Source organism: Dendropsophus ebraccatus, chromosome 13, assembly GCF_027789765.1.
Source record: "Dendropsophus ebraccatus isolate aDenEbr1 chromosome 13, aDenEbr1.pat, whole genome shotgun sequence".
NCBI lineage: Eukaryota > Metazoa > Chordata > Amphibia > Anura > Hylidae > Dendropsophus > Dendropsophus ebraccatus.
In genome coordinates this window covers 18,952,042-18,980,030 of record NC_091466.1, presented here as the reverse complement: position 1 = coordinate 18,980,030, position 27,989 = coordinate 18,952,042, and the positions used below count along the sequence as shown (strand labels likewise).

The 27,989-nt window shown below is 47.3% G+C and overlaps 1 protein-coding gene, 1 long non-coding RNA gene and 1 pseudogene across 6 annotated transcripts in view; 1 reads left to right on the top strand and 2 right to left on the bottom strand.

Annotated features, from left to right (window-relative positions):
• LOC138770689 (chromo domain-containing protein cec-1-like) lies at positions 1-27,989 on the bottom strand. 3 transcript variants are annotated; one of them, XM_069949845.1, is made up of 19 exons: positions 27,925-27,989; positions 27,689-27,826; positions 12,454-12,504; positions 12,348-12,375; positions 12,140-12,173; positions 11,916-11,954; positions 10,886-10,924; positions 10,581-10,631; positions 10,400-10,444; positions 10,133-10,180; positions 9,723-9,770; positions 9,308-9,355; positions 7,774-7,812; positions 7,242-7,289; positions 7,002-7,085; positions 2,969-3,392; positions 1,843-2,688; positions 1,209-1,435; positions 1-929 (listed from the first exon to the last, which is right to left on the bottom strand). In XM_069949845.1, the coding sequence occupies exons 2-14, from the start codon at positions 27,716-27,718 to the stop codon at positions 7,244-7,246; spliced, it is 546 nt and encodes a 181-aa protein (XP_069805946.1). In that variant the 5' UTR covers positions 27,719-27,826; positions 27,925-27,989; the 3' UTR covers positions 1-929; positions 1,209-1,435; positions 1,843-2,688; positions 2,969-3,392; positions 7,002-7,085; positions 7,242-7,243. The 3 variants fall into 3 exon arrangements, with proteins under 3 accessions (XP_069805946.1, XP_069805948.1, XP_069805947.1); XM_069949847.1 differs by lacking the exon at positions 10,400-10,444; XM_069949846.1 differs by lacking the exons at positions 1,209-1,435; positions 1,843-2,688.
• On the bottom strand, positions 1,835-7,176 carry LOC138770445 (MICOS complex subunit Mic19 pseudogene; annotated as a pseudogene).
• LOC138770690 (uncharacterized) overlaps positions 27,248-27,989 on the top strand; it is a 51,134-nt gene continuing 50,392 nt past the window's right edge. For 2 of the 3 annotated variants that reach the window (XR_011359485.1, XR_011359484.1), the window contains exon 1: positions 27,248-27,362. This is a non-coding gene — a long non-coding RNA (uncharacterized lncRNA). The remainder of the gene's footprint in view (positions 27,363-27,989) is intronic. The other variant, XR_011359486.1, reaches the window with a different exon arrangement.

Here is a 27,989-nt window from a genome sequence, read left to right as displayed (position 1 = left end):
TTATAGAAAGAAATAATTTAGTATTTATTATAAACTTTTACAGGGGTTATTTGAGAGTCCAAAACCGGCTTGACTTTGGGCCACTCCAGGGAGCGGAGTGCCCTCTAGGTCTTCATCCTTTATTCCTCTCCAGGATGTGGAAGCTGGACTTCTGTGGCTAGAGGACACCAGGTCACTCCACAAGTCAGCTTGTCCTAAGAGCCAGGCTAAGCCAGTGGGAGGTGGTCAGCAAGCTGAGTCAATCACAAGAGAGAATCAGCATGGAAGCATGGATGAGGCAGCAGCAAAGTCAGTCAGGTGCAGGATTGGAGCAGTTGGCTTTAGGTGCAGCTCAATCAGCAATGGGAGAGGCAGACGGCTCAGATTGGGTCAGCATGCAAGCAAAGTCAATCAGGTGCAGGATCAGGCAGGTGGCTTCGGATGCAGGTCGGACATTCAGTAACAGGAGAGGCAGTTGGCTCAGATCAGGGCAGCAGGCAAGCATAGTCAGTCAGGTGCAGGATCAGGCAGGTGACTTGGGATGCAGGTTGGACATTCAGCAACGGAAGAGGCAAATGGCTCTGATCGGGTCAGCAGGTAGGCATAGACAATGACATGCAGGATCAGGCAGGTGGCTTCGGATGCAGGTCATACAGTCACCAATGGAAGAGGCAGACGGCTCGGATCGGGTGAGCAGGCAAGTGTAGATTAAAAGGTGCTGGATCAGGCAAGTGGCTTTGAAAGCAGGTCGGACAGTCAGCAATGGAAGAGGCACACGGCTCAGATCGGGTCAGCAAGCAAGGGTAGTCAATCTAGTGCAGGATCAGACAGGTGGCTTGGGATGCCGGTTGGACATTCAGCAACGGGATAGGCAGACGGCTCAGATTGGGTCAGCAGGCAAGGGTAGACAAGCTAGTGCAGGATCAGGCAGGTGGCTTCGAATATATCTCCTATAAATAAAGGACACTAATTTAATTAATATACATAATCTTTAGTGGCAAATTTTATAAAATACATGGTTCACATAATAAAAGCCAATAGCCATGTACATGAACCAATCAACACACAGGATGAATAAAACAATATTGCACAAGAACTGGTAAAACTATTGCACAGAAGTCTGTAGAAGGTCACAGATCATTGCACGATCCCCCATATATTCTATTACACAAAGCCACTTGGCCCAAATATAACCAAAAGGAGGTAAAATAGCATACTGGTCATAGTACCTGTGGTCTAATGTGTGTGCACGCTCCCCTCCCTGGCTTAGGATGCACGTCGGACATTGGATCGGGTCAGCAGGCTTCTGTAGTCAGTCAGGTGCAGGATCAGGCAGGCGGCTTTGAATGAAGGTTGGACATTCAGCAACGGGAAAGGCCAAACAGCCCAGATCAGGTAAGCAGGCAAGGGTAGTCAGTCAGGTGCAGGATCAGGCCGCCGGCTTCGGATATATGGCCTACAAATAAAGGACGCAAATTTAATCAATATACATAATCTTTTTTTTTTTCATGATAACATAGCTGCAATTTATTAAATAAAGGAGCAAGAGAAACACAATTCCAAGTTATGGGTGAATCAATATCAATTTAAGAATACAATACAAGTGGCAACAGTAAAGGAAAAAACTGGGACATTGGGTGAGTATAGAAAACAAAGAAAGGTATAGTAGGGTCCCTTGGGCAGAGAATATCTACTGTTTTTACCAGTATAAAAGGACATTTTTTTATAATAACTGGTAGTTAGGACTCTTCTACTGTACAGTTGTTTCTATAATGGTCTTTCTCGTGATATTAAACACCATTCTCACGCTCTTACAACACCAATTACAGCTGGAGTAGTTTGACGTGTGGAAGCTCTACCCACCTCTTCCAAGCAGGCTCTGTTTGGCGCTGGTGACGCACTGTAGATATCGGCCTGCCAGAACAGAGCAGCTTCATGTCTGTTGTGGCTTCTGCTGATAACATTGGAGAATTTGAGCCTGCAGGTCAGCACATACTGGATGTGATATCTCTATGAATCTTGCTTCCACAGTGTTTGCAGCTGACTGGTATTGTTCTGTAGTAACTTTATACAACTGAGCACTTCTCTCTTCCAATCTGGCCAGCTGCTCCTTATAGTATTCATCCTGCCTTTGAGCTCACGTTCCTTTTCTTCCAGCATCTTAGCAAAGGTTCTGGCTTTCAGTCGTTCCTCCTCAGTGGCAGTTTTCTCCCGCAGTACCGCCCTTGTAAGCTGTTCGGTAGAGGCGGTTCGTTCCCTCTCCAGAGCTTTTCCTATTTCATCTTGCATCAACCGTTTACTATGTTCTATCTTCTCTCCTTGCTTGTTTGAAAGCCAGTTCTTCTGCAATCTTTCTCCTGAGTCCTTCTTCATTAACTGCATAACTACTGATGGGCAGTTTAGCAGGAAGCTTTAGCTGTGCAGGTGGTGGTTGTGGTCTAGGAGAAGGAGAAGTCGGTTCTCTTATACGGTTGATAACATTATCAGACGAACGGATTCCTTTCACCACCGTGATGTTATCATTCTCGTCCGCCTCGAAGGAGACTCTCCTGGTGCTGCCGGTGCCTCCGATATCACACGGTCCTCCTGACAGCTACTATCCCAGGGACAGCAGCCGGGTCACACAGTGGAGGCCCAATATACATAATCTTTAGTGACAAGCGTAGTCAAACAGCTGGTGGATCAGGCAGGTGGCTTTGGATATATCTCCTACAAATAAAGGACAATAATTTAATCAATATACATAATTTTTATTGACATATTTCATAAAATAAATGGTTCACATATTAAAAGCCAATAGCCATGCACATGGGACCAATCAACACACAGGATGAGTAAAACAATATTGCAAAAGAACTGGTAAAACTATTGCACAGAAGTCTGTAGAAGGTCACAGATCATTGCACAACCCCCCATATATTCTATTACACAAAGCCACTTGGCCCAAATATAACCAAAAGGAGGTAAAATAGCATACTGGTCATAGTACCTGTGGTCTGATGTGTGTGCACGCTCCCCTCCCTGGCTTCGGATGCAGGTCGGACATTGGATCGGGTCAGCAGGCTTCTGTAGTCAGTCAGGTGCAGGATCAGGCAGGCGGCTTCGGATGCAGGTCAGACAGTCACCAATGGGAGATGAAGACGCTCAGATCGGGTCAGCAGGCAAGCGTAAATTGATAAACACACAGGTCAGAAGACATGGAATAACAAATTCAAGGACATAAGGAATCAACAACACACAGGCAAGGAGGAACAGGCGGACTAGCATTACATAGATTCAGAAGAAACAGGATAGATGGACATTAGAATTTATGGATTTTCCCGCTGACTCCTCTTAGTGCTAATGGAGTCTTGTCACCCATTTACCGATGTAAAAAAGGGGCCTCCACCTATCCTATGTGAGGCAAATAAATCCTCATGGAGAAGGAAAGGTAATACAGTTTTAGTTACATGGATAATCCTTTTAAGGGCACCTCCTCCGCACTACTTTGGTTTTGTGTAAGTTTTATCCTCGTTACTAATGGAACAGGAGGCTCCTCCTGCCCCATATGAGGTAAATGATTCCTCCAGATCTTATTGGCGCCTCATTTACCTGTTGATGTTATAGGCGCCTCCTCCAGACACCTCTAGATGTTAAGGGGGTCTTATCCTCCAGTTTATGATATTAAAGTGGGGCTCCTCCTTCCCCTCTATGAGGCAAATGATTCCTCCAGATCTTCTGGGCGCCTCATTTGCCTCTTGATGTTAAAGGGGTTATCTGGGTAGCTTAAAAGGTATTTCCTTTCCTCCATCACCATCCTCTCACTTCCAGTTTGGTCACATCTCATCCCGACACCTTCTAACCTGGCACAAGTCTGAGACAGTAGATCAGGTACTATGGTGCGATCACCACATGTGGGTGAAACTCACCGCGAGCAGTGACCAATGTATACACAATGTTCTGATGACATCTGGAGCATTGTGTGTACATTGGCTGCCACTAGTTCCACCCACATGCGACATTCGCAACCTAGTACCTGCCCCACTGTCTCAGCTCACCGGACTTTATGCCAGGTCAGAAGGTGTTGGTCTGAGAAGAGACCAAACCGGAAGTGAGATGCTGGTGTGGGAGGAAAGGCAACACCTGTTTAGTTACCTGGATAACCCCTTTATGGGCGCCTCCTCCAGACCCTTCTAGATGTTATGTGGGGTCCTCTCCTCCAGTTTGTGATGTTGAGTTGGGGCTCCTCCTTCCCCTCTATGAGGTAAATGATTCCTCCAGATCTTCTGGGCGCCTCATTTGCCTCTTGATGTTAAAGGGGTTATCTGGGTAGCTTAAAAGGTATTTCCTTTCCTCCATCACCATCCTCTCACTTCCAGTTTGGTCACATCTCATCCCGACACCTTCTAACCTGGCACAAGTCTGAGACAGTAGATCAGGTACTATGGTGCGATCACCACATGTGGGTGAAACTCACCGCGAGCAGTGACCAATGTATACACAATGTTCTGATGACATCTGGAGCATTGTGTGTACATTGGCTGCCACTAGTTCCACCCACATGCGACATTAGCAACCTAGTACCTGCCCCACTGTCTCAGCTCACCGGACTTTATGCCAGGTCAGAAGGTGTTGGTCTGAGAAGAGACCAAACCGGAAGTGAGATGCTGGTGTGGGAGGAAAGGCAACACCTGTTTAGTTACCTGGATAACCCCTTTATGGGCGCCTCCTCCAGACCCTTCTAGATGTTATGTGGGGTCCTCTCCTCCAGTTTGTGATGTTGAGTTGGGGCTCCTCCTTCCCCTCTATGAGGTAAATGATTCCTCCAGATCTTCTGGGCGCCTCATTTGCCTCTTGATGTTAAAGGGGTTATCTGGGTAGCTTAAAAGGTATTTCCTTTCCTCCATCACCATCCTCTCACTTCCAGTTTGGTCACATCTCATCCCGACACCTTCTAACTTGGCACAAGTCTGAGACAGTAGATCAGGTACTATGGTGCGATCACCACATGTGGGTGAAACTCACCGCGAGCAGTGACCAATGTATACACAATGTTCTGATGACATCTGGAGCATTGTGTGTACATTGGCTGCCACTAGTTCCACCCACATGCGACATTCGCAACCTAGTACCTGCCCCACTGTCTCAGCTCACCGGACTTTATGCCAGGTCAGAAGGTGTTGGTCTGAGAAGAGACCAAACCGGAAGTGAGATGCTGGTGTGGGAGGAAAGGCAACACCTGTTTAGTTACCTGGATAACCCCTTTATGGGCGCCTCCTCCAGACCCTTCTAGATGTTATGTGGGGTCCTCTCCTCCAGTTTGTGATGTTGAGTTGGGGCTCCTCCTTCCCCTCTATGAGGTAAATGATTCCTCCAGATCTTCTGGGCGCCTCATTTGCCTCTTGATGTTAAAGGGGTTATCTGGGTAGCTTAAAAGGTATTTCCTTTCCTCCATCACCATCCTCTCACTTCCAGTTTGGTCACATCTCATCCCGACACCTTCTAACCTGGCACAAGTCTGAGACAGTAGATCAGGTACTATGGTGCGATCACCACATGTGGGTGAAACTCACCGCGAGCAGTGACCAATGTATACACAATGTTCTGATGACATCTGGAGCATTGTGTGTACATTGGCTGCCACTAGTTCCACCCACATGCGACATTCGCAACCTAGTACCTGCCCCACTGTCTCAGCTCACCAGACTTTATGCCAGGTCAGAAGGTGGTGGTCTGAGAAGAGACCAAACCGGAAGTGAGATGCTGGTGTAGGAGGAAAGGCAACACCTGTTTAGTTACCTGGATAACCCCTTTATGGGCGCCTCCTCCAGACCCTTCTAGATGTTATGTGGGGTCCTCTCCTCCAGTTTGTGATGTTGAGTTGGGGCTCCTCCTTCCCCTCTATGAGGTAAATGATTCCTCCAGATCTTCTGGGCGCCTCATTTGCCTCTTGATGTTAAAGGGGTTATCTGGGTAGCTTAAAAGGTATTTCCTTTCCTTCATCACCATCCTCTCACTTCCAGTTTGGTCACATCTCATCCCGACACCTTCTAACTTGGCACAAGTCTGAGACAGTAGATCAGGTACTATGGTGCGATCACCACATGTGGGTGAAACTCACCGCGAGCAGTGACCAATGTATACACAATGTTCTGATGACATCTGGAGCATTGTGTGTACATTGGCTGCCACTAGTTCCACCCACATGCGACATTCGCAACCTAGTACCTGCCCCACTGTCTCAGCTCACCGGACTTTATGCCAGGTCAGAAGGTGTTGGTCTGAGAAGAGACCAAACCGGAAGTGAGATGCTGGTGTGGGAGGAAAGGCAACACCTGTTTAGTTACCTGGATAACCCCTTTATGGGCGCCTCCTCCAGACCCTTCTAGATGTTATGTGGGGTCCTCTCCTCCAGTTTGTGATGTTGAGTTGGGGCTCCTCCTTCCCCTCTATGAGGCAAATGATTCCTCCAGATCTTCTGGGCGCCTCATTTGCCTCTTGATGTTAAAGGGGTTATCTGGGTAGCTTAAAAGGTATTTCCTTTCCTCCATCACCATCCTCTCACTTGCAGTTTGGTCACATCTCATCCCGACACCTTCTAACCTGGCACAAGTCTGAGACAGTAGGTCAGGTACTATGGTGCGATCACCACATGTGGGTGAAACTCACCGCGAGCAGTGACCAATGTATACACAATGTTCTGATGACATCGGGAGCATCGTGTGTACATTGGCTGCCACTAATTCCACCCACATGCGACATTCGCAACCTAGTACCTGCCCCACTGTCTCAGCTCACCGCACTTTATGCCAGGTCAGAAGGTGTTGGTCAGAGAAGTGACCAAACCGGAAGTGAGATGCTGGTGTGGGAGGAAAGGCAACACCTGTTTAGTTACCTGGATAACCCCTTTATGGGCGCCTCCTCCAGACCCTTCTAGATGTTATGTGGGGTCTTCTCCTCCAGTTTGTGGTGTTAAATTGGGGCTCCTCCTTCCCCTCTATGAGGCAAATGTTTCCTCCAGATGTTTTGGGCACCTCATTTACCTCCTTGATGTTATTGGCGCCTCCTCCTCCAGACAACTCCAGGTGGTCGGGTGTTTTCTCCTCACACTGGCGGCGCGGTGTTACCTAGATGGGAGATATAGCAAGCCAAGTGTTAACAGAATATAAACATGATATAACTTTAGTATTCATCACAGTTTACAGATATAAGCTCCATATGGAAATACGATCAGGATAACAGTGATCTGCGGCCTGAGGTGTGATGAGATTTTGGTTACTCACCTTTACTCATCCCTGATGGTGCAGCCGCAGCAGAAAAGCGCCCGCAGTCTATAAGGGAGAGAGAAAAATCAGCATGACTTTCCTGAGATCAGACACGTCTTCTGGTGACACAGGGCTGATGGGAGAAGAGACTGGAGAGAGGGGCAGCAGCGCTATCCTAGTGGGTGGGATACAGGGAGACTATGGCAGCACTATGTTACTTATTTGGTTGTATGAGGTACATGAGGCCTTTGCTGGGTTATTATATGTCAGAGATATGTGGACTATGCACCGCCTATATTATAGGGTGCTCTGTAGATGACAGGAATATGAAAAGTACCAACAAAAAAGAAAGAAAGGGCCTGTCATATCTACTCACTGGTGTGCCATGGAGGCATGTCATATATATGTGGGGTGCCAGTGAGTTTATATGACAGGCCTTTCTTTCTTTTGTGTTGGGGTTATTATATGTGACTGATAATATAATGTATAGGATATGCAGTGCAGTAATAGCCGTGTGTTGTCATGTACATGTATCATCACTTATATTTACCTGGAAAAGATGGATCTCCTGCTGCTTCTGCTGCTGCTTCTGCTGAGGAGAAATGACCAAGAAATGGTCAGAAATAAGTGGTTAGTGTGAGGAAAGCAGAATCACTGAGCACATTATATAGGAACAATATAAAGTATATGGAGGAGGACTGGGGGGGGGGGAGACAAGAGCTTACACACTAGGAGGACTGGGGGTGACACAAGAGCTTACACACTAGGAGGACTGGGGGGGACACAAGAGCTTACACACTAGGAGGACTGGGGGGGACACAAGAGCTTACACACTAGGAGGACTGGGGGGGACACAAGAGCTTACACACTAGGAGGACTGGGGGGGACACAAGAGCTTACACACTAGGAGGACTGGGGGGGGACACAAGAGCTTACACACTAGGAGGAGGGGCGACACAAGAGCTTACACACTAGGAGGACTGGGGGGAGACAAGAGCTTACACACTAGGAGGACTGGGGGGGACACAAGAGCTTACACACTAGGGAGGACTGGGGGGGGGACACAAGAGCTTACACACTAGGACTGGGGGGGGGGACACAAGAGCTTACACACTAGGAGGACTGGGGGGGACACAAGAGCTTACACACTAGGAGGACTGGGGGTGACACAAGAGCTTACACACTAGGAGGACTGGGGGTGACACAGGAGCTTACACACTAGGAGGACTGGGGGGACACAAGAGCTTACACACTAGGACTGGGGGGGGGACACAAGAGCTTACACACTAGGAGGACTGGGGGGGACACAAGAGCTTACACACTAGGAGGAGGGGCGACACAAGAGCTTACACACTAGGAGGACTGGGGGTGACACAAGAGCTTACACACTAAGAGGACTGGGGGTGACACAGGAGCTTACACACTAGGAGGACTGGAGGTGACACAAGAGCTTACACACTAGGAGGACTGTGGGTGACACAAGAGCTTACACACTAGGAAGGACTGGGGGTGACACAAGAGCTTACACACTAGGAGGAGTGGGGGTGACACAAGAGCTTACACACTAGGAGGACTGGGGGTGACACAAGAGCTTACACACTAGGAGGACTGGGGGTGACACAAGAGCTTACACACTAGGACTGGGGGTGACACAAGAGCTTACACACTAGGAGGACTGGGCGTGACACAAGAGCTTACACACTAGGAGGACTGGGGGTGACACAAGAGCTTACACACTAGGAGGACTGGGGGTGACACAAGAGCTTACACACTAGGAGGACAGGGGGGACACAAGAGCTTACACACTAGGAGGACTGGGGGGTGACACAAGAGCTTACACACTAGGAGGACTGGTGGTGACACAAGAGCTTACACACTAGGAGGACTTGGGGTGACACAAGAGCTTACACACTAGGAGGACTGGGGGTGACACAAGAGCTTACACACTAGGACTGGGGGGGTGACACAAGAGCTTACACACTAGGAGGATGGGGGTGACACAAGAGCTTACACACTAGGAGGACTGGGGGGGAAACAAGCGCTTACAGACCAAGACTAATACATGTTTGGCTTTGACTCTTTACCTGGGGGTCTCCACGGCCGTCTCCTCTTCCTCCTCTTCTTCTTCAGCTCTGTACAGTATATAAAACATAAACCAGCTCATATATAAATATATAGTAATATTACTCATTATATAGTTTATTATAAAGGAAGTGTTTGGAAAGCTAATGGATTGGGCTGTACATTGCTTGGCCTTATAGTAAGATAGGTGGGATCTGTCTAGCATCTCAACACAACCAGTTTACATCAGATTACCCCTCCATGTTGTGAGCAGCTATAGGAAAGGCCAGGATCACGGAATCCCTATATGTTTAATATGTTGACATTGAAATAAATGGAGACATATGATGCCACCTCCACCTAGAGCGCCCCCTGTCCTCTATCTGTACAGGAAAACAATTCCTTGCATTTACACAGTAATAGGCTTTGATTCCTCACCTAGGGGTGGCCACGATCTTCTCCTCTTCCTCCTCGGTGTCCTCTTCACTGGATATAGAACATAAATCGTCTCACTTATAAATATATTGTTATATTACACTTTATATAGTTTATTATAAAGGAAGTGATTGCAAAGCTAATGGAATAAGCTGTACATTGCTGTAAGAGTTGGCCATACAGTGATATAGGTGTGATCAGTCTAGTGTTTACATCAGATTACCCCTCCATGTTGTGAGCAGCTACAGGAAAGGCCAGGATCACGGAATCCCTATATGTTTGGTATGTTGACATTGAAATAAATGGACATGTGATGCCACCTCCACCTAGAGTGCCCCCTGTCCCCTTTCTGTACAGGATGGTAAAGAAAACAATTCTTTGCATTCACAAAGTTAAAGGCTTTGATTCCTCACCTAGGGGTGAACACAAGCTCCTCCTCTTCCTCCTCGGTGTCCTCTTCCCTGTATATAGATGGATGTATAAGTTATTTGCAGTGACAGGTACGCTATAAACTATACAATGTCTCTGCAATAAGTATTTACCACAATGTCCCATAGGAGTGAGCAGAGTCTACATAGCCTGCTCCCCATCCGATACCAGCCTATGCCACAGCTTGGTGTCGGACGGATACGGCCATGGTCCGAGCGATTGTTAAAATGTTATACGCTTTCATTCCTCACCTGGTGGTGTCCTCTGTCTCTGTCTCCTCCTCTTTGTCTTCTTCGCTGTATATAGAATGTAAATCAGCTTGTATATTAATGTATTGTTATAGGGATTGTGTGGGACGTTAATAAACACTGATTACAATGGACTCTTCTATAAACCTATATAATTTCAGCTCTGCTGCTTCATCAGACTTACATGATGGTCCTCAGGCTGGGAGTCCAGGTGTCCGTTTCAAATCTGTCGGGACTATAACAGAGAACATATGTTTGGTTAGGAATAGAGATACTTTATTCTATATCAATCTTACAGAGAATCTTTTTGTGATTTCTCCATAAAAACATTGGGGGAGATTTATCAAACATGGTGTAAAGTGAAACTGGTGCAGTTGCCCCTAGCAACCAATCAGATTCCACCTTTCTTGTTCCAAAGAGTCTGTGAAGAATGAAAGGTGGAATCTGATCTCATCCCTATGCCAAGAAGGTGCATTGTGGGATAGTTACCTGAACATCTTCGGGGTCTTCTTCACCTCCTGCTGCCATCTATTATAGGACAAGAAAAACGAGAATAATATATATTATAAGGTGGTAAGAGCCAGTCCTGCGAGTGCTTCACATTGGGGGAGGTTCATTAAAACTGGTAAATAGAAAATACATAGTAATGCATAGTAACCAATAGCCATGTATTCACATTGTGATTACTTTGTATTATTTTTTAGCATTTTAAAGGGGTCTTTCACTGAAACATAACTTTTGATACCGTATGTTGCTGCCCATGGTGAGACTAACAATTCTTTTTATACTTGTTATTATCTATTAAGTCTCTTTCCCCCAGTTTTGAGCTGCTGCTTTCTGTTGAAGACACAAAAACCTCTGTGAGCTTTTCTCTCCGTCTCCCACTCCTCCCCCTCCCTTCTGAGACGTCTGATGTAAACAAGTCCCTGACTGGCTTTTTCTGCAACATTGTAGCTTCTTTGTAATGCTGGGAGGGTTATTCTGAGGTGGGGGAGTGCAGAGAAAGGCTCACACACAGGTTTTTGTGTTTTCAGCAAAAGGCAGCACCTTAGAACTGAGAGAAGGAGACTGAATAGATAATAACAAGTATGGAAGGAATTGTTAGTCTCAGCATTGGCAGCAACATGTCAAAAGTTATGTTTGAGCGGAATACCCCTTTAAGTGTACCTGTCATGACGGCCCAGTGTCAGATCATCAGTGATTTCCTCTGTTAAACCGGAAGTTCGTGTCTCCTTGGATACCAACACACAATAAGACCATAATGTGCATGACCCCCACTGGATCTAATGGGGGACAGGTGCATTAGTGTCTGATTGTGTATTTGTATCCTAGGAGACCCGAACTTCCGGTTTAACAGAAGAAATCACTGATGATCCGACACCGGGCCATCATGATAGGTACACTGTAAGGGACAAAATTGCAACAAAAATGATGGAAATCCCCTTTCATCTTGCAGTTACAAGTAATACAATATACACATAATAGAATATTGTACAGTGTATTACTATAAGATACTTACGCCCACTCCAGGATGTCCTCTTCTGTGTACTCCTCGCTCCTATAAGAGACAGAAGAGAGAAGATGCTGAGGACGCAACACGCAATATCGACACATTCACAACATGGCATCAGCATTAGTATTTATTTATTGAGCTCTCTTTACATTTCCAGGCCCTGTTCACACATAGTATTTCCATCACTTAGGCTCACACAAATTCTACATTTACAGTAAAGATTTACTAACCTGTCTTCCTCCTCTGAAAACACAAGTTCTTCCTCTGAAAAAAAAAAAAGTTTGTTTGTTATATAAAAGAGCAATAATAATAGCAAGAATGTTTTTGAGATTTTTTTTTATTTTTTGTCTCACTAGGGCATTTGAACAAGCTATGGTTGGATTGGTCAGTACAGATCCGATCATCAGGAGATGATATTCATAGACCGGCAATACTCACCCTCCACGTCGTCGTCAAAGTCGCTGTCCTGCAATAGGGGACACAGAGAGTAAGTGGTGGATAGAAACCTGTCACTGTGCATATTGTTATAGAACAGTCAGTTTACCTCAAAGTATCCCTCCATCTGCAAGTCCTTGATGTACTGGGATGCAACGATCTATCAATGGAAGAAAAATCATGTTATCTTCTGAGCATGGAACATCCTCTATACATATCATCTATTGAATGTCGGGGAAGGGGGGGAAATCATTGAAGGGAAACTGTCAGCAGGTACACGAATCTAACCAGCTGATATGTCCCTCTTGTGCACAATGTGCTGAGGATGAGGGTGAGTTTCTTACCTTCATCCTCAGCGCCAATTCTGTGTAGTTTGTAGTTATGTACTTAGACTAACTGGGGGGTGTGGAGCACTGGGACGGGACTACCTCCCAGATCACTGATCCGCCCTGCTCCGATGATAAATATACAAATGTCACGTGTAAGATCACTTCTTCCAAGTAGTTTAGGAAACCCTTACTCACTAAAATAGCCCCATTTTCTTATAAACAGAAACCATACATAGCATTACTGGTGACACCCACACATCTGGCACCAGGGTCTCAATGAGTTTCTCCTACCACTTTGGGCTCATCAGAAGACCAACAATATTCACAGGAGAGCGTGATACATGAGGGCCACCTCCCCCATAGCAGATAGGAGACCACTTGTCAGGGAATAATGCACCTAGATATACAATTACTATGGTTCCTTAGGAAAGATATACTATCTGACCACACAAGGGGGGGCCCTAGCTCTAACACATAAGGGGTCATATAGACAATAATGATACAAAACACACTGTTGTGCTGTGCACCTTATTACTCAAACAGCACAAACAATGGCTTATTCTGAGCAATGTCGGCAATGATGACACGTTGTATAAAGATGCCCAGGCTCATCCGAGCCCCTCACCGATTCCCATGTCCTGATGGATAATAGAAGATATGCCGAGGACGTCTTTCCTAAGGAACCATAGTAATTGTATATCTAGGTGCATTATTCCCTGACAAGTGGTCTCCTATCTGCTATGGGGGAGGTGGCCCTCATGTATCACGCTCTCCTGTGAATATTGTTGGTCTCCTGATGAGCCCAAAGTGGTTGGAGAAACGCATTGAGACCCTGGTGCCAGATGTGTGGGTGTCACCAGTAATGCTATGTATGGTTTATGTGTATAAGAAAATGGGGCTATTTTAGTGAGTAAGGGTTTCCTAAACTACTTGGAAGAAGTGATCTCACACGTGACATTTGTATATATGAGAATCCCCCCGGACTACTGATTAATTACATTTTAAGGCATATCTAATAAAATAGTGTTGTAATGTAATTCATGCCGCAATGATACGCTATGTGAGATACATGTAATTACAGGTGTCTATATACATCTGTTCTTTGTTTCATTGACATTCACTCCTGGTTTTGGTTGCAAAATACTGAGCAAAAATATTGCATGGGAACATAGGAGCCTGGGTCTCCAAACTGCGGCCCTCCAGCTGTTAGAAAACCACAATTCCCGGACAGCTAAAGCTTTGGATTTGGCGGTTCAGGCATGATGGGAAATGTAGTATTGCAACAGCTGGAGGGCCGCAGTTTGGAGACCCGTGCCTTAAAGGGTTTTTTTCAGGATTAGAAAAACAGCTACAAAAAACAGCCCCCCCCCCCCCCTTTCCAGCTCATGTGTGGTATAACAATTCATCTCCATTAACATCATTAACCCCCATCTTAAACTAAGGAAAGGAAGCGGCCATGTTTTTGTAACACTGCTTAACCCTTCTAATATATCTAATATAGTTTTGATCTTTTTAACACCATGTAGAAGATTTCTTTTCTCTTGTCTTTTCATGTAAGTGTTTACTTTCTCCATAAGCATTTGAAGGGTATAAAACATGTCCTGTATCAGTGTTTCCCATTATTATTATTATTATTATTATTATTATGATCACATTATTATCAATAATAATAATAATAATAATAATAATAATAATAATAATAATTACTTATTACTTATTACTTTATTTACAGTCTCTGTCAGCAGCTTATTCCCAGATCAGATCCCCCCATAATAATGTGACTGACCTGCAGGTCCCAGTGATAATACTCAAATAAGAGTAACGTCACATAACAATGCCCCTTGTAGCCAGATATAGTGGCCCCTGTAGCCAGATATAGTGCCCCTTGTAGCCAGATATAGTGCCACCTGTAGTCAGATATAGTGCCCTCTGTAGCCAGATATAGTGCCCTCTGTAGCCAGATATAGTGCCACCTGTAGTCAGATATAGTGCCCCCTGTAGTCAGATATAGTGCCCTCTGTAGCCAGATATAGTGCCCCCTGTAGCCAGATATAGTGCCACCTGTAGCCAGATATATTGCCCCCTGTAGCCAGATATAGTGCCACCTGTAGCCAGATATAGTGCCCCCTGTAGCCAGATATAGTGCCCCCTGTAGCCGGATATAGTGCCACCTGTAGCCAGATATAGTGCCCCCTGTAGCCGGATATAGTGCCACCTGTAGCCAGATATAGTGCCCCCTGTAGCCAGATATAGTGCCCCCTGTAGCCGGATATAGTGCCACCTGTAACCAGATATAGTGCCCCCTGTAGCCGGATATAGTGCCCTCTGTAGCCAGATATAGTGCCCCCTGTAGCCGGATATAGTGCCACCTGTAGCCAGATATAGTGCCCTCTGTAGCCGAATATAGTGCCATCTGTAACCAGATATAGTGCCACCTGTAGTCGTATATATGCCCCTTGTAGCCAGATATAGTGCCCTCTGTAGCCAGATATAGTGCCCTCTGTAGCCAGATATAGTGCCCCTTGTAGCCAGATATTGTGCCCTCTGTAGCCAGATATAGTGCCCTCTGTAGTCAGATATAGTGCCCTCTGTAGCCAGATATAGTGCCACCTGTAGCCAGATATAGTGCCCTCTGTAGCCAGATATAGTGCCCTCTATAGTCAGAAATAGTGCCCTCTGTAGCCAGATATAGTGCCCTCTGTAGCCAGATATAGTGCCCCCTGTAGTCATATATAGTGCCCCTTGTAGCCAGATATAGTGCCCTCTGTAGTCATATATAGTGCCCCTTGTAGCCAGATATAGTGCCCCCTGTAGCCGGATATAGTGCCCCCTTGTAGCCAGATATAGTGCCCCCTGTAGCCGGATATAGTGCCACCTGTAGTCGTATATATGCCCCTTGTAGCCAGATATAGTGCCCTCTGTAGCCAGATATAGTGCCCCCTGTAGCCAGATATAGTGCCCCCTGTAGCCAGATATAGTGCCCTCTGTAGCCAGATATAGTGCCCCCTGTAGTCATATATAGTGCCCCTTGTAGCCAGATATAGTGCCCTCTGTAGCCAGATATAGTGCCCTCTGTAGCCAGATATAGTGCCCCCTGTAGCCAGATATAGTGCCCCCTGTAGCCAGATATAGTGCCACCTGTAGTCGTATATATGCCCCTTGTAGCCAAATATAGTGCCCTCTGTAGCCAGATATAGTGCCCTCTGTAGCCAGATATAGTGCCCTCTGTAGCCAGATATAGTGCCACCTGTAGCCAGATATAGTGCCCCCTGTAGCCAGATATAGTGCCCCCTGTAGTCATATATAGTGCCCCCTGTAGTCAGATATATTGCCCTCTGTAGTCAGATATAGTGCCCTCTGTAGCCAGATATAGTGCCCTCTGTAGCCAGATATAGTGCCACCTGTAGCCAGATATAGTGCCCTCTGTAGCCAGATATAGTGCCCTCTGTAGCCAGATATAGTGCCCCTTGTAGCCAGATATAGTGCCCTCTGTAGCCAGATATAGTGCCCCCTGTAGCCAGATATAGTGCCCCCTGTAGCCAGATATAGTGCCCTCTGTAGCCAGATATAGTGCCCCCTGTAGCCAGATATAGTGCCCTCTGTAGCCAGATATAGTGGCCCCTGTAGCCAGATATAGTGCCCCCTGTAGCCAGATATAGTGCCCCCTGTAGTCATATATAGTGCCCCCTTTAGTGAGATATATTGCCCTCTGTAGTCAGATATAGTGCCCCCTGTAGCCAGATATATTGCCCCCTGTAGCCAGATATAGTGCCCTCGGTAGCCAGATATAGTGCCCTCTGTAGCCAGATATAGTGCCCTCTGTAGCCAGATATAGTGCCCCCTGTAGCCAGATATAGTGCCACCTGTAGCCAGATATAGTGCCCCCTGTAGCCGGATATAGTGCCCTCTGTAGCCAGATATAGTGCCACCTGTAGCCGGATATAGTGCCCTCTGTAGCCAGATATAGTGCCACCTGTAGCCGGATATAGTGCCACCTGTAGCCAGATATAGTGCCCCCTGTAGCCAGATATTGTGCCCTCTGTAGCCAGATATAGTGCCCTCTGTAGTCAGATATAGTGCCCTCTGTAGCCAGATATAGTGCCACCTGTAGCCAGATATAGTGCCCCCTGTAGCCAGATATAGTGCCCTCTATAGTCAGAAATAGTGCCCTCTGTAGCCAGATATAGTGCCCTCTGTAGCCAGATATAGTGCCCCCTGTAGTCATATATAGTGCCCCTTGTAGCCAGATATAGTGCCCTCTGTAGTCATATATAGTGCCCCTTGTAGCCAGATATAGTGCCCCCTGTAGCCGGATATAGTGCCCCCTTGTAGCCAGATATAGTGCCCCCTGTAGCCGGATATAGTGCCACCTGTAGTCGTATATATGCCCCTTGTAGCCAGATATAGTGCCCTCTGTAGCCAGATATAGTGCCCTCTGTAGCCAGATATAGTGCCCCCTGTAGCCAGATATAGTGCCCCCTGTAGCCAGATATAGTGCCCTCTGTAGCCAGATATAGTGCCCTCTGTAGCCAGATATAGTGCCCCCTGTAGCCAGATATAGTGCCCCCTGTAGTGAGATATATTGCCCTCTGTAGTCAGATATAGTGCCCTCTGTAGCCAGATATAGTGCCCTTTGTACACCCCCTGCAGCCAAATATGACCCTTGTAGTAAGGTACACCCCCTGCGGTCAGATTTGCCCCCAACAGACAGATATCCCTCTACAGACAGATCAGCGCCCCTTGTAGTCAGTGTGAGGAAAGACGGGGGCTGGTGGACGTGCGGGTGAGGGGCCATCGTAGAGCAGTGACGGAGGACCAATCACTGCCGCTCCTTACTCCATCCGCCCGCTATGCTTTCTTCCCCAGCAGCGCCCCCATACACGGCCCTGTAATCACTGTAATTTTATCAGAACGGGCGGTGTGAGGTGCTGGGGGAAGGAAGGTGGGCGGCCTCCGAAGCTGGGGTCATTGGCGCTCCGGGAGATTGCTGTATAACGGTGACGTGTTGGCACCCCACATACCCCTAACCCTGCGTTGTGTACCCCCTGTGGTAATTGTACCTCTGATTGAGAAACACAGCTGTAGATGATGTAACAGAGGATAAAGTTTTATTTAAAATGTAATGATAAGAGTTATTGGCTGTGGGATTGTGTCACTTTTTGCCACTAATCTGCTAAATATACAGTTAAAGGGGTACTCTACCAAAAATCTTTTTCTTTCAAATGAACCGATTTCAGAAAGTTCTATAGATTTGTAATTTACTTCTATATAAAAATCTTAAGTCTTCCTATACTTATCAGCTGCTGTATGTCTTGCAGGAAGTGGTGTATTCTCTCCAGTCTGACACAGTGCTGTCTGCTGCCACCTCTGTCCATGTCAGGAACTGTCCAGAGCAGGAGAGGTTTTCTATGGGGACAGTTCTATCTGGACAGTTCCTGACATGAACAGAGGTGGCAGCAGAGAGCACTGCTTCAGACTGGAGAGAATACACCACTTTCTGCAGGACATACAGCAGCTGATAAGTATGGGAAGACTGTAGATTTTTAAATAGAAGTAAATTACAAATCTATATAAATTTCTGACACCAGTTGATTTGAAAGAAAAATATTTTCACCGGAGTACCCCTTTAAGCTTTAACATGGGATGATCCCCAGTCACTTATTTGTGCAGGAACTGTAAATGGGCCGTCACACACAAGGTCACTTGACCGTATCTCTTCAGGTCCTCAAGCCCGGGGGTGGAGCTGTGCTGCATGTATCTGGGGTCTGTATTTATTATGGGGGTTTCTCAGCCTAAGATACTATTCTCCATGTGGTAAGCACGGCCGGCAGGAGGTATACCGGCAGGCTGGGCACCTCTGCTGTGTTGTCAGGATGGAGATAGCACCGTCATCTACTGGTGGTCCTGGCTGCAGCTGGGGACGGCGCCTGTCAGCAGAAGCAGCAGATGCTACAGGGGAGGGGGGTATATTACTGGCTACATGAGAGGGCAGCAGTCTATAGGGGGGCTACAGACATGCTACTGTCTACAATACTGTGTACGGGGGGCATATTACTGGCTACATGAGAGGGCAGCAGTCTATAGGGGGGCTACAGACATGCTACTGTCTACAATACTGTGTACGGGGGGCATATTACTGGCTACATGAGAGGGCAGCAGTCTATAGGGGGCTACAGACATGCTACTGTCTACAATACTGTGTACTGGGGGCATATTACTGGCTACATGAGAGGGCAGCAGTCTATAGGGGGGCTACAGACATGCTACTGTCTACAATACTGTGTACTGGGGGCATATTACTGGCTACATGAGAGGGCAGCAGTCTATAGGGGGGCTACAGACATGCTACTGTCTACAATACTGTGTACTGGGGCATATTACTGGCTACATGAGAGGGCAGCAGTCTATAGGGGGGCTACAGACATGCTACTGTCTACAATACTGTGTACTGGGGGCATATTACTGGCTACATGAGAGGGCAGTCTATAGGGGGGCTACAGACATGCTACTGTCTACAATACTGTGTACGGGGGCATATTACTGGCTACATGAGAGGGCAGCAGTCTATAGGGGGGCTACAGACATGCCACTGTCTACAATACTGTGTACGGATGTATATTACTGGCTACATGAGAGGGCAGTCTATAGGGGGCTACAGACATGCTACTGTCTACAATACCGTGTACGGGGGGCATATTACGGGCTACATGAGAGGGCAGCAGTCTATAGGGGGGCTACAGACATGCTACTGTCTACAATACTGTGTACTGGGGGCATATTACTGGCTACATGAGAGGGCAGCAGTCTATATGGGGGCTACAGACATGCTACTGTCTACAATACTGTGTATGGGGGGCATATTGCTGTGACCAGGGGTGAATATTACTGTATACAGAGAGACATATCACTGACTTCAGGGGGTATATTATTGTACCGGGGTATATTACTGGCTACTGGGGGCATATTACTGGCTACAAGGGGCATATTAGTGACTACAGGGGGTATATTACTGGCTACAGGGGGTATATTACTGACTACAGGGGGCATATTACTGGCTACAGAGGGCATATTACTGACTACAGGGGTATATTACTGACTACAGGGGTATATTACTGGCTACAGGGGTATATTACTGACTACAGGGGGGGCATATTACTGACTACAGGGGGGGCATATTACTGACTACAGGGGGCATATTACTGGCTACAGGGGGCATATTACTGACTACAGGGGGTATATTATTGTACTGGGGTATATTACTGGCTACAGGGGTATATTACTGGCTACAGGGGCATATTACTGACTACAGGGGGTATATTACTGACTACAGAGGGCATATTACTGACTACAGGGGTATATTACTGGCTACAGGGGTATATTACTGACTACAGGGGTATATTACTGGCTACAGGGGCATATTACTGACTACAGGGGGGGCATATTACTGACTACAGGGGGGGCATATTACTGACTACAGGGGGCATATTACTGACTACAGGGGGGGCATATTACTGACTACAGGGGGCATATTACTGACTACAGGGGGGGGGGCATATTACTGACTACAGGGGGGGGCATATTACTGACTACAGGGGGGGCATATTACTGACTACAGGGGGCATATTACTGGCTACAGGGGGCATATTACTGGCTACAGGGGGCATATTACTGACTACAGGGGGCATATTACTGACTACAGGGGGGGGGCATATTACTGACTACAGGGGGGCATATTACTGACTACAGGGGGGGGTATATTACTGGCTACAGGGGGCATATTACTGACTACAGGGGGGGCATATTACTGGCTACAGGGGGCATATTACTGGCTACAGGGGGCATATTACTGGCTACAGGGGGTATATTCTATGTTCTCTGTAACCAGTAATATTCCCCTTGTGGAGCTGCTGTGCATTACAGTATATACCAGCAGAGGGCGCTGAGGAGCAGGCAAAGCAGGGGCACAGGCATATAGCACCAGGGGGAGGGGGGTCCGTAATGGTACGTTCCTGGGCCCTTCCTCCCTGCCTGGCCCACTCAGCCTTGCTGTTTCCTGTTTGGCCCACAAGGTGCTGACACTGGTGTGAGGGCTCTGGAGATAGAGAAGGGGATGGAGGATGCACAGCAATACTGTCACTGTGTGCTGTGTATGCTCCACTTAGCTGCCTCCTGCTGTCAGGACTTGGGGGGAGGAGGACTGGTGTGTGGGGTCTGTATACAGGGGAGAGGACTGGTGTGTGGGGTCTGTATACAGGGGAGAGGACTGGTGTGTGGGGTCTGTATACAGGGGAGATGATTGGTGTGTGTGGGGTCTGTATACAGGGGGAGAGGACTGGTGTGTGGGCTCTGTATACAGGGGGAGAGGACTGGTGTGTGGGGTCTGTATACAGGGAGAGGACTGGTGTGTGTGGGGTCTGTATACAGGGGAGAGGACTGGTGTGTGGGGTCTGTATACAGGGGAGAGGACTGGTGTGTGGGGTCTGTATACAGGGGAGAGGACTGGTGTGTGGGGTCTGTATACAGGGTAGAGGACCGGTGTGTGGGGTCTGTATACAGGGGGAGAGGACTGGTGTGTGGGGTCTGTATGCAGGGGAGAGGACTGGTGTGTGGGGTCTGTATACAGGGGAGAGGACTGGTGTGTGGGGTCTGTATACAGGGGGAGAGGACTGGTGTGTGGGGTCTGTATACAGGGGGAGAGGACTGGTGTGTGGGGTCTGTATACAGGGGGAGAGGACTGGTGTGTGGGGTCTGTATACAGGGGGAGAGGACTGGTATGTGGGGTCTGTATACAGGGGAGAGGACTGGTGTGTGTGGGGTCTGTATACAGGGGAGAGGAGTGGTGTCTGAGGTCTGTATACAAGGGGAGAGGACTGGTGTGTGTGGGGTCTGTATACAGGGGGAGAGGACTGGTGTGTGTGGGGTCTGTATACAGGGGGAGAGGACTGGTGTGTGTGGGGTCTGTATACAGAGGAGAGGACTGGTGTGTGTGGGGTCTGTATACAGGGGGAGAGGACTGGTGTGTGGGGTCTGTATACAGGGGGAGAGGACTGGTGTGTGGGGTCTGTATACAGGGGGAGAGGACTGGTGTGTGGGGTCTGTATACAGGGGGAGAGGACTGGTGTGTGGGGTCTGTATACAGGGGGAGAGGACTGGTGTGTGGGGTCTGTATACAGGGGGAGAGGACTGGTGTGTGGGGTCTGTATACAGGGGGAGAGGGCTGGTGTGTGGGGTCTGTATACAGGGGGAGAGGACTGGTGTGTGGGGTCTGTATACAGGGGGAGAGGACTGGTGTGTGGGGTCTGTATACAGGGGGAGAGGACTGGTGTGTGTGTGTGTGTGTGTGGGGTCTGTATACAGGGGGAGAGGATTGGTGTGTGTCTGTATAAAGACCCCACACACCAGTCCTTTCCCCCGGTATACAGACCCCACATACCAGTCCTCTCCCCCGGTATACAGACCCCACACACCAGTCCTCTCCCCCTGTATACAGACCCGACACACCAGTCCTTTCTCCCTGTATACAGACCCCACACACCAGTCCTGTCCCCTGTATACAGACCCCACACACCAGTCCTCTCCCTGTATACAGACCCCACACACACCAGTCCTTTTTCCTGTATACAGACCCCACACACCAGTCCTCTCCCCCTGTATACAGACCCCACACACCAGTCCTCTCCCCCTGTATACAGACCCCACACACCAGTCCTCTCCCTGTATACAGACCCCACACACACCAGTCCTTTTTCCTGTATACAGACCCCACACACCAGTCCTCTCCCCCTGTATACAGACCCCACACACCAGTCCTCTCCCCCTGTATACAGACCCCACACCAGTCCTCTCCCCCTGTATACAGACCCCACACACCAGTCCTCTCCCCCTGTATACAGACCCCACACACCAGTCCTCTCCCCCTGTATACAGACCCCACACACCAGTCCTCTCCCCCTGTATACAGACCCCACACACCAGTCCTCTCCCCCTGTATACAGACCCCACACACACCAGTCCTCTTCCCTGTATACAGACCCCACACACACCAGTCCTCTCCCCCTGTATACAGACACCACACACACCAGTCCTCTCCCCCTGTATACAGACACCACACACCAGTCCTCTCCCCTGTATACAGACCCCACACACACCAGTCCTCTCCCCCTGTATACAGACACCACATACCAGTCCTCTCCCCCTGTATACAGACACCCCCCACCAGTTCTCTCCCCCTGTATACAGATCCCCTACACAGCAGTCCTCTCCCTGTACAGCTAATTGTCCTGTTACACCAAAGGATTATTGGCCGTTCTCTGATTACTCTTGGCCGTTCCATCTGATAATCATTTGGTGTAATAATTCACAATATCGGCTGATTGTGATCTTCAAACAGGTTGAGAAATCCAGATCACAATAACACTGCTGTCTACAATAGGCAGCCTGAGCGATGTAAGGATTGTTCCGGCTGCCCCTCTCGCAGCTGCCCGCGGTTTCCCTGCCCACTGTCTGTGTGTGTAATAACACAGCGAGTGGGGAACAAGCGGGAAGTGAGCACTGGCCTAACACATCGCCGCTCGCTTTCTCTTCTTAATCATGCCGTGTATTATTGCCCTCTCAGTCAGGATCTGCTCAGAGGAGAGGATACATACTAGTCTCTACCATGACACTATGGCAGCCTGCACAGCACAGAGGGAACATGGAGGTCTGGAGGCTGCCTGCACAGATGTCTGTCCCTGTCCCCTGCTCCTGGTGGCCGTCATCTATATTCCTGAGGCCCGAAGTCCTGCCCCCTCATAGGATGGAGAATGTGAGGCAGTGATGGGGTGTCTGTAGTCAGTGTGTGGCAGTGATAGGGTGTGTAGTCAGTGTGTGGCAGTGATAGGGTGTGTAGTCAGTGTGTGGCAGTGATGGGGTGTCTGTAGTTAGTGTGTGGCAGTGATGGGGTGTCTGTAGTCAGTGTGTGGCAGTGATGGGGTGTGACACTATATGTATTGTACTGATAGTGTCTCTGTACAGATCTGTCACCATACTGGATTCTCTGCACAATGGATGTATCAGTCATGAGAAGCTGCCAGTTCCTGCATTTAGAGAATTTACAGTAATAAGGAAGCAAATCCCTTCATTATGTCTGCAATCCGCTCCTCAGCTGCTTCCATTTACCTGACTGCCGCTCCTCCCCGGGTGCTGGGAAAGCTGGATCCAGTCCTGGGAGACTTCTCCCCTTTTCCCAGGACTGGCTGCAGCTTTCCCGGCCCCCGGGGAGGAGCGGCTGATGAGCGGATTACAGAGATAATGAAGGGGTTTGCTTCCTTATTACTGTAAATTTCCTCATCTCTACCTGCATAGTGACAGATATATCCAGCATGATGGTCTGGTGTCGGGGTCTTATTGACACTCCTGAATTGTGGGGGGCCAATAAGTTACCCCAGCAGATGGGGCCCTCTATGCCGGACATAATGGCTTCTCTTATACAGGGTGCCTGTCAGGATAGGACGTGTCTGAGCAGCGGAAAAGGGAAAAAATATTAAAAGCTTTAAAAGGTAAGAAGGTAAATATGATAGCACAAAAAAATCCTAGGTCCTCAAGGGGTTAAGCCACATATTGCCGCTGCTAGTATGCACTGCTATAGTCCGCATCCTTTCTTAAAGAGAATGTACCATTCACTTTAAGCTTTGCCCATGGATAGAACAGCGCCGGTGTGGGAAAGCCGATGCCGTGGTCCTTTTTTTGAACTACAGCCGGTTCCCGTGTACAGCGCCGTTCTATTCACAGGCAGCGGCTGGGGGTGAAGCACTGGAGGTGGCCGGCCCGCCCCTCTATGACGCCGCTCCATTAGAATCCATTGAGCCACATCATAGAGGGGCGGGGGTTTCCTCCCACTGGGGGTGGCCCATCTCCAGTGCTTCACCCCCGGCCTGGGCCTGTGAATAGAACGGCGGCGTACACGGGAACTGGGCTGTAGTTCAAAAAAAGGACCTCGGCACCAACCGGCGCTGTTCTATCCATGGGCCAATCCTAAAGAGAATGTACCTGATGGTGTGTTACCTATGTACCGAAATTGTACTGGCTACATGTGATCTGACCCCTGTATAAGTGATGTCTGTGTAGCCATCAGTCTCTACAACAAAAACGGAGAAAAAACGTCTAAGCTATACAAGAAAGTTACACACTCAAAAATCATATACAAATTTACAAATCTTTATTATTGCACTGACATCAGAACAAGGTTACAAACAATTAAAGCAGAGGCTGAAAAACCGTCCACCATAGAAGTACATGGGCCCCCACAGCCAGTAATGTACCAGGTCGGGCTAAAGAGACAAAGGATCTCACTAACATCATAAAGAAATATTTCTCATTCTCTTTTTTTTTTTTGAATCACGTCACTTTTTATTGAAAGTTTTTGACAAGATTTATACAACATTAACAAAACCCCGACCCCTCATCTCCCCCCACCCCAAGATTCCTCCAAACCAAAGGGTAAGGCTGGGTTCACACTGCGGATTTGCTGCCCATTTAACGGATCCGTATAATAAAAAATACAGACTCATTTGTGTGTGTATGTTCTAATCCGTTTTTTACACCAGTTTGATAAATCTCCTATTTTTCACCCATTTTCCCATTAAACGGACAGCAAAACCGCAGTGTGAACCCGGCCTAACAGAGAAAACACATAAATAGATATTTTACATTGGTTTTACATAGAATAAAGCGAACATTTCTCCGTGTTTGACCCTGTGACCTTACACTGAATTTACATACTGCATAAAATATACTCCGTGTTCCCCATAACTTCAGTTTTTGGACACTTTTTTGGACGGACATCATTTTGGTCCCAGAATACAGGCGTATTATGTAGATTACGGCCAATGTTTGTAGAATACACTTGTATTTTGTTGCCAAATTGACGTCCAGAATAAAACCTTTTTACCTTCATAATAAACACCAAGGGGGAGATTTATCAAACTGGTGTAAAGCAGAATTGTCTCAGTTGCCCCTAGCAACCAATCAGATTCCACCTTTCCCTTTCCAAAGATTCTGTGAGGAATAAAAAGTGTCATGTGATCGGTTGCTAGGGGCAACTGAGACAATTCTGCTTTACACCAGTCTGATAAATCTCCCCCCAAGTGTTTTTAGGCTGAATACTGAATTATGACGTGTATGTTAGATAAAATCTTCTCCTTGGTGTTTTGTTTTTTTAGCATTTTTAGTATTTGTGGTGTTATTTTGCAGTGTGCTTATGGTCTGGCATTTCTCCACAGGCTTCTCTATAGGAGAAAAAGCCTAAGGCTACGTTCCCACAACCTCTTCTTTTGGTCATCTGACGGCCACTTTTTTGAACGGCCGTCCTTGTGGTGCCAAATTATGGTTGTATTATGCAAATTGCCACCATAATTGGCATAATACTGCCGTTACTTTGCCCCAAAATGATGGCCGTTCATAAAGGTGGCCGACAAATAGCCAAAAAAGAGACTGTGGGAACGTAGCCTTAGGTATTTTCTCCTATAGAGAAGCCTGTGGAGAAATGCCAGACCATAAGCACACTGCAAAATAACACCACAAATACTAAAAATACAAAGCAATGACCCAAAGAGGAGAAGATTTCGCTACCATGCATTTCCTAATTCAGGATTTGTCTCACGTCATTGTGTAGATTGGTTACAATGATGCCGCATGACCGATTTTTAATTTTTCAAACAAAAAAAAGCCAAGAGCGACCTGACAAATTAAAGGGCAACTCCAGCGACTAACAATTATTATTTGTTACATTTGTATAACCTTTGTAATATAAAACTTTATTGAAGAAAAAGTAATAGTTTTTCACAGTTTTTTTTTTTTATTTACTTTTTTCATATCATATATATATTGTTTTTACATTGAGTGGTAGCAACAAGGGGTAACACAGCCCTGCAGTTCCTGACATAGCCAGCAGTGGCAGCAGAGGAGCCGTGCCAGGAAATCCTCACAGAAAACCTCTCCTGCTCTGGACAGTTCCTGACATGGACAGAAATTTACTTAAATTTAAAAATCTCGTTTTCCCATCCTTATCAGCTGCTGTATGTCCTGCAGGAAGTGGTGTATTCTTCTTCAGTCTATCACAATGCTCTCTACTGACATCTCTGTCTGAGACAGGAACTGTCTAGAGCAGAAGCAAATCCCCATTGAAAACCTCTCCTGCTCTGGACAGTCCTGGACATGGACAGAGGTGGCAGCAGAGAGCACTGTGTCAGACTGAAGAGAATACACTTGCAGGACATACAGCAGCTGATAAGGATGGGAAGATTTGACATTTGTTAATAGAAGTAAATTACAAATCTATATATTTTTCTGAATCCAGTTGATTTTCGCTACATAACCCTTTTAAGACCTGACAACTCGAGAGATTACACAGTAGATCCTGATCCAGTGATAGAATCAGCACCTATTACTGCAGTGCAAATATCTGCATAGTCTCAGACCAGGCTCATGGCTTATGGGTGCTATGTGCTTTCCCTTTATACCTCTGATATATATATAGAATTTGTCAGAGGTGGTGGAGATCACATGACACACACAGTGCATGAGCCCGGCCATAGACCACACAGACCACCCAGCAGTTATCATGGCCCAAACTAAGCCCCGCCCCCTGCAGGGAAGATGGCGGTGACAGTTGGAAATGGCTGAATATGGGGAATACATAACATAATGTAAGGTGTGTATAGATCCCCATGGTACACAGCTCATCCCATCACCACTGTCTCCTATGGGGGAGGGGGCACCATGTAGCATCATGTGACTAGGGAGGAGATTAGAGGGGTACAGATATTACTGTGTACACAAACCCATCTATATAGTGTGTCCTATCTGCTATAATGTCCTCCTGTGTGTGTGTGTGTGTGTATATATATATATATATATATATATATATATATATATATATATAAACAGCTCACCCTGGGGACCACCTGCATAGTCTCTGCACTATATGACCCCCCTCTCCTCTCCTGACCCCGTGTTGGGTGGTAAATCCGGACTCACGTCATCTGGGAAATACTTCTGATCGGCCATGTCGTCCACTAGGTGGGGCTGGTCCGGATCAGCGTCGATGGTCGTCGTCTGTCCTCCTCTGTCCTCCTTTGTCGTCCTCGCAATCTGTCACAAATCTCGCAAAAATATCTGAAAATAAGAGAAAAGGAAAAATTAGATGAAGGAGAGTTACAATATAGACAAAAACAAACAAAGTTGTGGAGGAGCCAATGAGACGCCATACTTACACTCCAACTCCTACTAGAAGAGTGGCCTGTGTACCATGGTAACCATACTATGTCATCTACAGCTA